General features: G+C 57.6%; 2 protein-coding genes across 4 annotated transcripts; one reads left to right on the plus strand and one right to left on the minus strand.

The window, feature by feature from the left end:
- The first annotated feature begins 39 nt into the window (after positions 1-39).
- On the plus strand, positions 40-2,412 carry DXO (decapping exoribonuclease). Of its 3 annotated transcripts, none has more exons than XM_007193919.3 (7): positions 40-303; positions 509-910; positions 1,075-1,310; positions 1,398-1,617; positions 1,741-1,876; positions 2,020-2,114; positions 2,200-2,412. In XM_007193919.3, exons 2-7 carry the CDS (start codon positions 555-557, stop codon positions 2,348-2,350), a joined length of 1,194 nt encoding a protein of 397 aa, XP_007193981.1. In that variant the 5' UTR covers positions 40-303; positions 509-554; the 3' UTR covers positions 2,351-2,412. The 3 variants fall into 3 exon arrangements, with proteins under 3 accessions (XP_007193981.1, XP_007193982.1, XP_007193983.1); XM_007193920.3 differs by having other exon boundaries at positions 549-910; XM_007193921.3 differs by lacking the exon at positions 2,020-2,114.
- Positions 2,413-2,449: 37 nt separating this feature from the next.
- Positions 2,450-12,518, minus strand: SKIC2 (SKI2 subunit of superkiller complex). Its single transcript, XM_007193924.3, has 28 exons — positions 12,361-12,518; positions 12,180-12,283; positions 11,243-11,352; positions 11,026-11,143; positions 10,820-10,934; positions 10,641-10,715; positions 10,291-10,344; positions 10,001-10,191; positions 9,705-9,833; positions 9,341-9,486; positions 8,839-8,985; positions 8,623-8,707; positions 8,334-8,440; positions 7,850-7,996; positions 7,679-7,775; positions 7,282-7,494; positions 7,089-7,199; positions 5,748-5,978; positions 5,255-5,392; positions 4,967-5,104; positions 4,721-4,825; positions 4,232-4,379; positions 4,010-4,136; positions 3,680-3,890; positions 3,419-3,529; positions 3,125-3,343; positions 2,806-2,946; positions 2,450-2,710 (listed from the first exon to the last, which is right to left on the minus strand). Exons 1-28 carry the CDS (start codon positions 12,380-12,382, stop codon positions 2,510-2,512), a joined length of 3,741 nt encoding a protein of 1,246 aa, XP_007193986.2. The 5' UTR covers positions 12,383-12,518; the 3' UTR covers positions 2,450-2,509.

A 12,518-nucleotide genomic window follows, 5' to 3' on the forward strand; every position in this document is an offset into this window, starting at 1 on the left:
ATTGGCTGAGGCCCCACGTCCGCTGCTGATTGGCTTCCTCTGAGAGCCTCACTTCCGGGGAGGCCTGGGAGGTGCGGAGGGGCGCCGGTGGCCACGCTGTAATCTCCCTCCTGGTGTAAAGCGCACAGGACCCCCAACCCCCAGAAGGGCTAGGCCGCCACTGTCGCTGAGTGATTGCGTCATCGAGAGCGGGGGGGGGGGGTCGGGGGGCGAACTACCTTTGCGTCCCTCTTCGACATGTGACGTACCTGCCATGACGTCATAGCTCTGTGAAGGTGGAAGTCGAGTTTGGCGGGATTTGAGGTAACCAGATCCTTGATCTGAGAAACATCCTTCCTAACCTCACTGCGTTTGGAGGAACTGGGGGTGGGGGTGTAGGTCAAGGGAAAAGGTGTGATGTGCACCTGGCCATGGTTCTGTTTGAGGACATGGGGCCTGCATGATTCAAAGCCAGAGCCTGGCCATCAGGAGGCTCGCTTAGTCCTGACGAGAAGTCTCTCTTTTCCAGCCCTTCTCTTTAAAAAGGGAACTTCCCTGTCGTCTCTCAGGACCTCATGGAGTCCAGAGGGACCAAGAGAGGAGCCGGAAAGATAGAGGTAGCTGAGCCTTGGAACAAGCTCCCCCTCCTAGCACCCTCACTGCCCACAAACCCTGCCCTCTACGCTGGACCATTTCCTTTCTACCGGCGCCCTTCTGAACTGGGCTGCTTTTCCCTGGATGCACAACGCCAGTACCATGGAGATGCTCGAGCCTTGCGGTACTACTGCCCACCTCCCACTAATGGTCAAAGCCCCAACTTTGACCTCAGAGACGGATACCCTGATCGATACCGGCCCCGGGATGAAGAGGTCCAAGAGAGGCTGGACCACCTGCTATGCTGGGTCCTGGAGCACCGAGGCCGGCTAGAGGGGTGAGCAAAGCATAGCACACAAGTTAGCTCTAGAGACCTACACCTACCCTCTAAAATTAGGAGAGCCAAAGCGGGAGTGGGGTCAGCCCTTGTGCTATTCTTTGGGGGAGCCGTGTGCGCTAATGCTTGTGTCAGACCTTCAGCCCTTAACTCCTCCCTCTCAGGGGTCCAGGCTGGCTGGCAGGGGCCATAGTGACGTGGCGGGGGCACCTGACAAAATTGCTGACGACACCATATGAGCGGCAGGAAGGCTGGCAGCTGGCGGCCTCCCGGTTCCAGGGGACACTGTACTTGAGTGAGGTAGAGACGCCGGCTGCTCGGGATCAGAGGCTTACCCGGCCACCCCTCCTCCAGGAGCTTATGTACATGGGGTACAAGTTCGAGCAGTACATGTGTGCAGGTGAGAATTGCCCCCAGCTCTGTGGCCCACTCCCCCTTCCCCAGAGATTGAGACCCCAGCCCTGCTGCTCTTTCTCCCCTTGTGCAGACAAACCTGGAGGCTCCACAGATCCCTCTGGGGAGGTCAACACCAACGTGGCTTTCTGCTCTGTGCTACGCAGCCGCCTGGGAAACCATCCTCTGCTCTTCTCCGGGGAGGTAGACTGCATAGACCCCCAGGCCCCAACCGCACAGCCCCCCAGCTGCTATGTGGAGCTCAAGACCTCCAAGGAGATGCACAGCCCTGGCCAACGGAAGAGCTTCTACAGGTTCAGGATGGGGGTGGGCAGGTTGAGAGCCTAGGATTGACAGCTGGGAAAGGGACTTGGGGGAAGAGGAGGAGGCTGGAGGTTGGTGGAGGGGTCCCACTGACCCCTCACCTTTCCTGACAGACGGAAGCTCCTGAAATGGTGGGCTCAGTCGTTCCTTCCAGGGGTCCCAAACGTTGTTGCTGGCTTCCGTAACCCAGAGGGTTTTGTCTGCTCCCTCAAGACCTTTCGTACCATGGAGATGTTTGAATACGTCAGGGTAAGGCAATGGTGTCACAGCTCCCACCTGTATCCCCCTGTGCCAAGACCACAGGTCCAGTGTCCAGGGACCTGTAGTCCCTTCGCCTTCTCCCACCCTCACCCTCACTGCCAGTCTTCCGCCTCCTCCTGGGCTTTCTCCAGAATGACCGTGATGGCTGGAATCCCTCCGTGTGCATGAACTTCTGTGCTGCCTTCCTTAGCTTTGCCCAGAACACAGTTGTCCAGGATGACCCCAGGTGAGGCATTCAGCTCTGCCCCTCCCCTCTGGGTCCCAGAAGCTCGGCCTCCAGCCCTCAGCTCGGGACTCCATCTGCCCCGCAGGCTCGTCTACCTCTTCTCCTGGGAGCCTGGCAGCCCGGTCACAGTGTCTGAACATCGAGATGCACCCCATGCCTTCCTGCCTACATGGTACGTGGAAGCCATGACCCAGGACCTCCTGTCACCCCCCAAGACACCCTCCCCCAAGGACTGATGCTTCGCAGGGGCTGGTCCTGTTTCTGTGTGCACAGATAAAGGCATATTTCTAGGTGGTTCTCCCTGCTGTCTTTTGAGCTGAGTCATCCCTGCCCAACACCTCAGGTTCACACAGGTGGTTTGCTGTTTTATTGTTACGTTATTACACAGGGGTCATTCACTGGGTGTAGAGGCTGGCCGCAAAGACGATGTCCCTCCGTAGCAGGGTGGCTGCCGTCTCCATCTTGGCACCTAGCACAGGCTCGCCCACCAGGCGGGCCGCCCCCCGAAGCGAGCGACACATCTCGGCCAGGCGTTGGATGCAGCGGACCACCAGGCCCTCGGGGGTCCCCGACAGCCCTGCCAACTCAGAGAAGGGCTGTGGGGGAAGTAGGGTGGGGACTGAATATGGTAGGGCCTGGGCAGCCTCTCCCCAGTCAGCTGTCCGCAAAGCCCCAAACCCCAGCTACTCACCATGCCCCGGGCCCACTCGTACACAACCTCGACCAGGCCAAAATTCAGCTCTCCCACAAATTCCTCCACTGTCTGGTTCAAGCCACAGGCCATCTGCACCTCACCGATGCGCTTGGCCACAGCCCGGACACGTTCCACCCCCTGCAGATGGGGAGGAGAGGTTAAGCCCTGCCTTCCTACTCCAGGAAGGAGACCCAGATCAAGGAAGAAACAATTCCAGCTCTTAGGGGCACTTACAGGGCTGGATGGGGCACGTGGGGAATACATGGGGACTGGGAGTGCCACGGCCGAGGGTGGGATGGGGGTGGGCGTCCCCTACCTGTTTGAGGGTGCTTGGGAGCTGATCACTAGGGTCCCCGGAGCTCTGGCAGACCAGGCCGGAGAGCAGGGCCGCAATCTCCTCGGGCCGAAGGGCGCTCAGCGCGTTGTCAAACATGAGTTCAGTGAGGAGCAGCTCATGGCTGCTCATGGCACAAGCCACCCGCCCTGCCAGCTTCACGGTGCCCGCTTCATCTACGTACCCCAGGGTTCGGAGCACCTGGAAGGATGGTGGGTGTTGGGGCCTGCAGACCTCCTCCTCACTAGCCCCCCAGCCCCATCTGTGCCCTCCCACCTCTACTCGCTGGTGGTACTCAGGGAGCAGCAGCAGCGACTGATCCGACAGCAGGAAGCGCAGCCGCTCCATCTCCTTCTGTATCTGCATCCGCTCCCGCAGCTTCAGGTACTACAGGGAACCACCGGCAGGAGCGTGTTAGCCTCCTCGCCCTCAGCAGGGGTGCACTGAGGACAAGGGCTGCGATGGGGGTGGCCAGTCTACAGGGGACGAGAGGAAAAGTCCCCCTCCCAGCTTGGAAGCTAGCATCCAGGGACCTACCTGGGCAGCGAAACGGGGACTGTGTACACACTGAGCCCCCCGGATCAGCTCCTCCAGCTTCCGGACCCGGAGCCCCGCCTCTACCACCGACACATCCTTGAGCTGCAGGTCATTGACAGGGTCAAGGGTAGGGGGTCCTGCTGGGTGGGCCTGAGCCAGACGTAGTAGTTCCTGGACAGCAGTTGTCGCGGCCGCAGAGGGAGGCTCCTTCCTGAGAAAGGAGCAGGTCTTGGGACCTGGGGCAGAGGCTTCTCTTCCTCAGGCTGCGGGAGCCTGCCCAGCCACACCTCCCCACCCCCCATCACATGGTCCCTCCCCAGCATCTCTGACTTGAGTTTTGGTTGCTGCCTCTTGCTGAAGTCCTCCAAGATCTTCTCCCCATTCAGCCGGAGCACCTTGGTGGTGATGGCAGCCACATCTCCTGGCTGGAGCTTGGCCACGGTGTGGTCACAGGGCCCTGTGAAAAGGGGAGAGCAGGGTCAGAATTTGCCGTGGGCCCAGGCGTCCCAGCGGCGCTGCTGTCAGGAACTCGGCCGTCTGTCCCACTCTCACCTTCAGGCAGGAACAGCTTGAATCCCACGAGGTCATCTGGGTAGGGCACATCGGGGGAGGCCGGCCCCCTCTCCTTCGGGTCCTCAGACATGGGCTTATCACACAAGACCAGAGTCGTGAATACTCTGCTGGTGGAGCTCGAGGAGACCTAGGGGAGGCGGGGAGGCCAGGACAGGGCAGTGTGAGGAGTGGACATCAAAGGTAGAGACCAGATCACCAACCTCAGGCAGGGATTGTGGTGCAGCCATGCAGAGCCCACCAGTATGGACTGGTAACCAAGTCAAGCGGTCGGAGCAGACTCTGGGGGCAGAGCTTGGGGGAAGGACAAGGAGGTGAGCAGGAAGTGGTGGGGATGGGATGGAAAGGAGGGCTTGAGGGGAAAATGAGAGCACTGGTGAATACAACCGGCCCCTCGCCAAGTGGAGAAGATGGAGATAGGGCTCGCCCCTCCCTCCCTGCCTCTGGGCTTCAAATTCCCATTGCCCTCACCTGAAGGATCACACCCAGTGCGTTGTGATGCTTCTGATTCTTCACAATCACCACCCTTCCCACTGAGAGAGATTTCAGCCCATTCACAGACTCCATGATGCGTCGCTGAAGGGCAGGGACGTGAAGAGAGGGGATAAGGGAGGAAGTGTCACAGAGACACTAGGACTAAGTTCAGGAGTACCCAAGGTGTCACAGTCTCTTCCTCCCTGTCTGCCACCCCTGCCCCCAACACTCACACGCACTTACCTGGATCAGGCTCCGGGTCTCTGTCAGTTCCTCCCCGCAGCTGTAATACTCAGGCAGGTCAACGAGTTGGCCAGTTACATCAGGCTCCTCCAAGGCCCCCAGCCGCTTGGTCAGTTCAGCCAGAGTCTGTTCATGGGCCTGGGAGAAGCCAGTGTGGGTGTGCAGCAAGAGTCTCCAGGCCCAGAACCCTCCACTTTCACCCACCGGCCTCTGGATGCCCATCTCATCCAGGCCTGGCTTCCCTTGTCCACATCCTTCGCAGCAGCCTGGTCACGCCCACCTCCTCACCTTGCTGTCCTTGCGGGATGGAAACTCAGAGAAGCTCCTCTTCATCATGTCCTCCACCCTGAGGGCATCCACCCGCAGCAGGTTGAGGATCATGGTGTACGTGAGGCGGAACTGGGACTGCAGCTGGGACGGCTTCCCCTGGGCCGGGCCACAGAAGCCAGTGAGGCGAGGGGAGACCCGCTGCTCGGCTGCTCTGCTCTCGCTGCTCAGCAGCTCTAGTCCCAGCTCCGCAACCACGGGGCCCTAAACTGCTCGCTCACCTCTGCAGAACAAGGGAGCGACACTAAGTAAATAGACTCTCCAAGGTCCCACCTAGCTCCATATTCACAGTGGAAAAAGACTAGAGAAGAGGAGATCCAATCTCATCCTTGGATTTGCTCACTCCTACCTTGGCTTCTCCCAGGCAAAAGGAAAGTAGAAAGAGGGGAGAAGGGAAGAGGGTCGGCAGAATCTAGCAGGTGCCTAGAGCTGGCCTCGCGCTGCCCCGGCTCACCATCATCATGCGGTGCAGGTCCGCCATCTCGGGCACACGGCCCTTGCAGAGCAGGATGACAGTGCCTGTGGGGTCCAGGCCCCTCCGGCCCGCCCGGCCTGCCATCTGCACATACTCCCCAGGGAGCAGGTCCCGGAAGGTGGAGCCATCGTGCTTACGCGTGGAGTCAAACACCACTGTCCGGGCTGGCATATTTACACCCATGGCGAAGGTCTCCGTGGCAAACAAGACCTGGGACGGGGGAGAGGATCAGCAAAGGGGCTACACGCAGCTGTGGCCCAGCCCTGGCCAAGCCCACCTCACTTTGTAGCCAAGGCTAAGAAGGCACCGGGCACAGTCCCAGACGGTTAACTCACAGGACCGCATTTAACTCTCAAGGCAAATCTACAGTATGTACTATCGTTTTCTTTGTTGTATTTATTTAGCTACCTATTCCTTTCCTTTTACCCCTACATCCCACTCCCATCCCCCCACTATCAATCATCCCGCTGTATTTAACGCGTACGTTTTTGCGTGAACGTGTTTTATAAAATGTGTCTTGTTTTATGTATAATTTACAATTTGCCGTAAAGGCGATTACATGTCTCCTTCTGTTTTCTTCTTTTCTTCCATGTAGTGTTTTCAACATCCATCCATGTTCCTGTGGTTATATCTAATCCACTGCTTCCAACTGCTGCAGAACACTTTGTGGGGTGCGTGTTGTACATCTACCTACCGGCTCTCCCAGTGAAGGGGTACCACCAACACCCTGCCACAAGACTACAGCCAACAAAGGAAGAGCAGGCGTGTTCCCTCAATGACCAGGGTGAGAATTTCATTGTGATTTACACTCAGGAGTGGAATTTAGGGACAAAGAGTATGTATATACTTATTTTTGCCTCCAGAGTGCCAGGATGCACTTCAGACTGGCCACACCTGTACAAGGGTTCCTGTAATCCTGCAGTCTCCTACGTCTTGGGCAACACTTGGCATTAGCCACTTTCCTATATTTTACCAGTCTAATAACTGTAAAGTCCTATCTTGCGAGTATTTCAATTTGCATTCTTCTGACGACTAATGACCGTCATAAGTTTGCTAGCTTTTTGGGTTTCTCTTCTGAATACTGTGTGTTCATACCTCATACACCTCCTTCTTAAAATGTGAAATCTACAGTTCAGGGAGGTTTAAGTAATTTGCCCAGGGTCACACAGTGAGTAAGTGGTGGAGCTGGGATTCACACCCAGGCAGCCTGGATCCACAGCCCAAGTTCTTAACCACTGCACTGTCCTGCCTAAAAGCTTGCCCCTCCCCTAAGTGGGCAACGAATGCCTTGGGGAGTCCCTATCCCACCAGCATATGCACCTTGACCAGGCCACGGCTGAAAAGCATCTCCACGATCTCCTTGAGGATGGGCAGGATGCCGCTGTGGTGCACACCCAGGCCGCGGTGCAGGAGTTCGGACATGTGCAGAACCTGTTGGGGGCCGAGGCCCGAGATCAGGGATGGGGTCATGGAACACCCAGTCGCCACCAGTCTCTGAGTCCCCCCTCCATACCTGGGGCAGCTGGCGGTCAGAGCCTCGGAGGCGAGCGAGGCAGCGCTGCAGGAAGAGGTGAATCTCACTCTTCTCTGAACTCGTGGTGAGGTCAAGGGAGGTGAGGCCCGAGGCCTGCTCATCACAGCGGCCACGGGAGAAGGTGAACACCACCACAGGCAGCTGCGCACGGGTGCGGAGGGAGGCCAGGAGGGACAGGTACACACCACGGTCCTGGGAAGTGGGGAGAAGGGAGTGGAGACTGAGTCCCTGAACCAGTGGGGGCCGAAGTGGCGGGAACTGAAGCCGAGTCAAAGCGGGCAGTGCTCAAAGCTCAACTCCAAACACCTGGGGGATGAGGGAAGAAAGGACACGGGAGAAACAGGTGGTGGCAGGTACAAAGCCTGCCAGCTCTCACCTGTGCAGGCCCCCCCTGATGCGTGGGCTGCTTGGCCCCAAAGGTCTGGGCGTGTTTGCTCATCCGCTCCTTCTTGGCCTCCACAGCCGCATAGTACCTGGGGCAGGGGAGGGGCAGCGATCAGTCACACCCAGCTGGGCCCGGCCCTGCCTCTTCCCCACTCGGCCTTACCCCTTTGTGTGGAAGGTGCCTCGGGAGTCCAGCAACAGGAAGAGCTCCCCCTGGGTCTTGGGGCTGTTCCCCGTGAAGAGATAATGCTCCAGGGGGACTGGGCGAGCAACAGTGCTGATCACATAGATCTGGCGACGCTTCAGCCGCCTGAGTGAGGAGGAGAAGACAGAGAAGATCAGGGGTGGGAGTGCGGGAAGGAACCCACATCCCCACCATCTTCCGCCACTCTGGCTTCACCCAGTCTTTTCTGGGAGCCAGACTGGAAGGCTGTCCCCGTCATCCTGTCTCTCAACTTGCAAAGTGATCTGGACCCAGGTGGGATCCCTCAGCCTCCCAAGCTGGACATGTTCCCCGGCCGCACCCCTTTCTCATCCCCACCCCCAAGGCCTGACCACTCGCCCTGCTGTGATAGTCTACGCCCCCCGCCCCGACTGAGGAATGCTACAGCCCCCTTCACCCAAGCACCCCAGGACACACGTCTCACCCAATCCAGTCAGCAAATTCAAGGGCGTTGGGGACAGTAGCACTCAGCAGGATGATGGAGACATGGTCAGGGAGCATGATAAGCACCTCCTCCCACACGACCCCGCGCTGCGCACAGGGAGGGCAGACAAGCTCAGAGGGGGGCTACCCTTCTGCCCCTGGGAAGCGGCACAGGGTTCCGTGTCGGGGCAAAGGAGGCAGTGAGGTTCGCGGGGTGTGTGGAATAGAGGAGCTGCTGAACCAGCCCCACGGGAGAGGACTGCCAGGACCTGGGGACCCCGTCCCCTTACCTCAGCATCGTTGATGTAGTGAACCTCATCAAAGATGACCCACTCCAGGTCTCGGATGACATCCGAGCCACTGTACAGCATGGAGCTGGAAGAAAGAGACCTGAGGCTGACTTCCCAGTGGCTCCTGTCTCTACCCTCAACTCAGCCAGCACGCTCTCCAGAGCAGCCTCACCTTCCTGACCAAAAATCCACCCGTGTTGAGTGCCCGTCTCTCACCGAAGGATCTCTGTTGTCATAATGAGGCAAGAGGCCTCTGGGTGCAGCTGCACGTCCCCGGTGAGAAGTCCCACATCCCCAAATGTGTTTCGGAAGTCCCGGAACTTCTGGTTGCTCAGAGCCTTGATGGGCGAAGTATAGATGGTGCTGGGAGAAGAGCATGAAGTTAGCCGGTCCCTCCACACTGACTCATGGTCAGCACCTCCTCTCCCACCCTGAGCCTTCCCAGAAGCATGCCACAGAGCTCAGGTGCCCCCCTTCACCCTAACTTCCCTCATGTTCCCCTTCATGGAATTACCCAGGAAAAATTCTGTCCCCCAGTCCCTTCCGAAACTAACTAAACTCCCCCCACTTTCTCATTTCCCTCTGGACCCCTGCCTCAGTTTCTCCCCCAAAACTCTCATCGAAAGGATGAACTAGGGAGGTGGAGAAGAGATGAGACTTAGAAAGTTTGCAGGAGAGAACAGGGCTGGTGAAGGGGAAGCTGGGGACGGGACTGTACCGCGTCATGTGTTTCTGGGCAAGGGCAATGGCGTATTCAGCCACAACCGTCTTCCCCGCGGACGTGTGAGCCGCGACAAAGACCGAGTCATGCCGTTCCAAGTGCAGGATGGCCTGTTTCTGAAACACATCTGGCTCAAACGCCCACTGTGGGAGAGAGAAATAGATGGGGGCTGGAAAAGGGAGAGGGGTCTTCCTGCCTCCAGCTCATGGGACATTCAGGGCAGCAGGGAGAAGGCCAGAGTGAGGCAAGTCTGGGACTGAGGTCCAAGCTGGCCTGAAGGCATCTGGCCTCTGGTAGGGAGAGGAGACAGGGAGTGGGCTGGGAGGAGGTGGGGGAGCATGTGAGGACTGGGCCACACTACCCGGAAGGCTGGCTGGGGAATGAGTCGGTAGAAATCATCAACAGGGGAGGTGACATCCACGGGAATGGCCCACTGCTCCTGAGGTGGGGGCTTGGGAGGCTCTGGGGGAGCTACAGCTGTGGACGCTTCCTGGAAGGGGAAAGGGGTGTAGGGTCAATAAAGATACAGTCAGAAAGCTCTCTGTTACCACTCCTCCCAAAAGATGCTTCAGTCTTCCCCTTGGACCCAACCAGGCCAGTCCACCCTGTCTGTGACAAGACCCTTCTTTCCTGCCTCAACCGCCCAGAACCACCAACCTGCAACACTAGGTTCTCCAAGCTGCTTGCTCGGGCCAGGGGAGCACTGCAGGGAGAGGCTGAAACAGTGTCCCGTCTGGGACCGTCTGGTTGTCCCACTGCCTCACTCTCATCCTCATCACCCCCGCCCAAATCCAGGGGCTCCAGCAGACAGCTGAGGCTGAGCAAGCCAGGAGCTGGAGCTGGGTGATCTGAGGAGCAAGGCAAAAACGGAGACCTGGTCATGTCCACCTCTGCTCTGAAGAAGGGCACCACTTCCCCTACGCCCCCATCTCAAAACTAAAACTCACCCTCTGGTGCAAAGTCCACGCCTTTCTTGAAGCCAGGTGGAACAGTAAGAAGACCTGGAGGACAGGGACAGAGAGAGAGAATCTGAGCTCTTGCACACTGCTGTATAAGTCACATGGTACATGAACCTAAAGGACGTCCTTCACAGCATAGACGTTGCAGTTGCAGCTATTTATTGTGACAATTTTCCAACAGATGACAGTAAAGGTTGTTATGGAAGGGGTACCTTTTCCTGATTTGCTCAGAGAAATGGAAGAGCTAGCAAGGACCCAGTGACAGGCTCGGGCCCCTCTTCCTCAGGGCCCAGACTCAGAGCCCTACCTCCCAAGGGTCCATCCTGGCACCACCTCACCTTTCTCAAAGTCTATCTCCTCCTCAGCCTCCTCCCGAGTGCTCAGATCTGTTATGGTGGGCTCATCCATTCCACCTGGGGAGAGGTTGGACAAACAGGGATTCATGGGGTGGGAGTGACACAGGAGGGGTGGAGACTAAGGGCTTCCTTCCCTACCATCCCATTTCCACAAGCGTCACCTGGCCAGAAAGGGTACTGTGTTGGATTCCCCCACAGGGACTGGGAGATGGGCCCGGGTGGCCGGCGAAGAGACAAGGAGGTAGTGGCCGACAGGTTTGTATTCTCTAGCAGGACCTGACGCAAGAGATCAGAGCGCCAGTGAGGCTGAGCTTGCCTCTGACTCCCCTTTTCCCAACCCTGCTTCTCGTGGCCCGTGACCTCTTACCTCCTTGTAGCCTAGTATCTGGCCTGTGGTTGGGTGTCTTTGGGCCTGTAGGTCGGAGGGGACTGGGGCCCCCAGTGTGGCCAGGAGAGACCAAGGATCCATCTTCCTCTGCCATTTTCTGGACAGAAGGAAAGTAATTTTCAGGTCTTCTTTCTCCTCTGCCCCAGCTTTCTTCAGGGACCCATCTCCCTAGTCCAGGCCCCTCTAGACCCCTCACCGGGCTGAGTGCTCCACACCGTGCAGAGGCAGCCAGCCTGGCGATGACAGAAACAACTGCTCTGCTTCTTGCTGCAGATCTGGGGCACAGGGAGGGAGGCCGTGGGGAAGCTGGAACAAGGGCAAGATGAGACACATGAGGCAAGAGAAGAGAGTAAGACACAGCAAAGAGAAGGTGATAGGATTCATACTTAGATCAGAAATGGGAGATGTCCCAGACAGACTAGGACAATCAGGCTGAAGGACTATCTTCCAAAGGTGGTTCTGCTTTACAGGACAAACGGCCTGCAAGTGAATTACCTGGGGTGCTGGTTAATAATACAGATTTTGGATTTCAGAACCTATGGACCTAAGAATTTGTATTTTAAAAAAAGCTCCCCCACTCAGCTCGGTGCTCTGTGATGACCTAGATGGGCGTAATGGGGGGGGATGGGAGAGAGGTCCAAGAGGGAGGGGTTATATGTATACATATAGCTGATTCACTTCGTGGTACAGCAGAAACTAACCCAACATTGTAAAGCAATTATATTCCAATAAAAAATGAAAAAGGTCCCCTACTAATCATGAGGCACACTGATATTTCAGAATCACTAGTTTTAGGAAAAGGGGTCCCAGACCTAAGGATGAAGAGCCAGGTGCTCAAAGGCTAGCATCTCAGCCACCAACAAGTGCCCTGGAGAGAGAAAAAGACTCCAAGGAGAAAAGACACATTTGAAAGAGCAGTTCTCAGAGTTAAGGTATCCCCAGGGCTTCCAGCTCTGTCCTCTCATGGGCTCTGACCCACAGCAGGTCCACTGGGTTGGGAGTCTGTCCAGCACCAGTCTAGGCCCGGATGACAGGCGTCCAGAGACAGGAGAGCCAGGTCAAGTTAGATCCTACTGTGAGGAGGGTGAAGGAGGTTTTAAGTTCAATGAGGGTTAGGGTCAAAAGTCACTCACGGTGGTCTCTGGAGCCCCAGGCACATTCAGCAGCTCCCAACGCCCTGTGCATCCCAGCTCTACTGCCCGAAGGGGCAGGTCCAGAGGATCTGGGGGAGGTAGCACTACGGGGGAAAGGTCACAGGTCAGGGGTCAAGGGTCATTCCCTGTCTACTCCTTCTTTCCACCCCCTGCCCCTCACCGATTCGCTCCGTCTCCATCATCCTGGAGCCACGGCAGCTACCCGGCAGCCCGGAAGTGGAGGGAGGAGCCGAAATGGCGGAAGTAGAAGCGACTTCCGGCACAACCCCTCCGGGGGCGGGGATGAGCGCTGCCGAGGGGCGGGCCCAAACTGGTGGG

This window comes from Balaenoptera acutorostrata, chromosome 10 (assembly GCF_949987535.1).
Source record: "Balaenoptera acutorostrata chromosome 10, mBalAcu1.1, whole genome shotgun sequence".
NCBI classification, from domain to species: Eukaryota; Metazoa; Chordata; class Mammalia; order Artiodactyla; family Balaenopteridae; genus Balaenoptera; species Balaenoptera acutorostrata.

What these genes read in the sequence shown, in the direction of transcription:
- DXO (XM_007193919.3), top strand. Translation starts at nt 555, where the DNA reads ATGGAGTCCAGAGGGACCAAGAGAGGAGCCGGAAAGATAGAGGTAGCT. An exon ending in CACCGAGGCCGGCTAGAGGG is followed by an intron (nt 911 to 1,074) that starts GTGAGCAAAGCA and finishes CCTCCCTCTCAG; the next exon opens with GGGTCCAGGCTGGCTGGCAG. An exon ending in CAACGGAAGAGCTTCTACAG is followed by an intron (nt 1,618 to 1,740) that starts GTTCAGGATGGG and finishes CTTTCCTGACAG; the next exon opens with ACGGAAGCTCCTGAAATGGT.
- SKIC2 (XM_007193924.3), bottom strand. Translation starts at nt 12,382, where the DNA reads ATGATGGAGACGGAGCGAATCG. An exon ending in GGCACCTTCCACACAAAGGG is followed by an intron (nt 7,776 to 7,849) that starts GTAAGGCCGAGT and finishes CCCCTGCCCCAG; the next exon opens with GTACTATGCGGCTGTGGAGG. An exon ending in AGTACCACCAGCGAGTAGAG is followed by an intron (nt 3,344 to 3,418) that starts GTGGGAGGGCAC and finishes CCATCCTTCCAG; the next exon opens with GTGCTCCGAACCCTGGGGTA.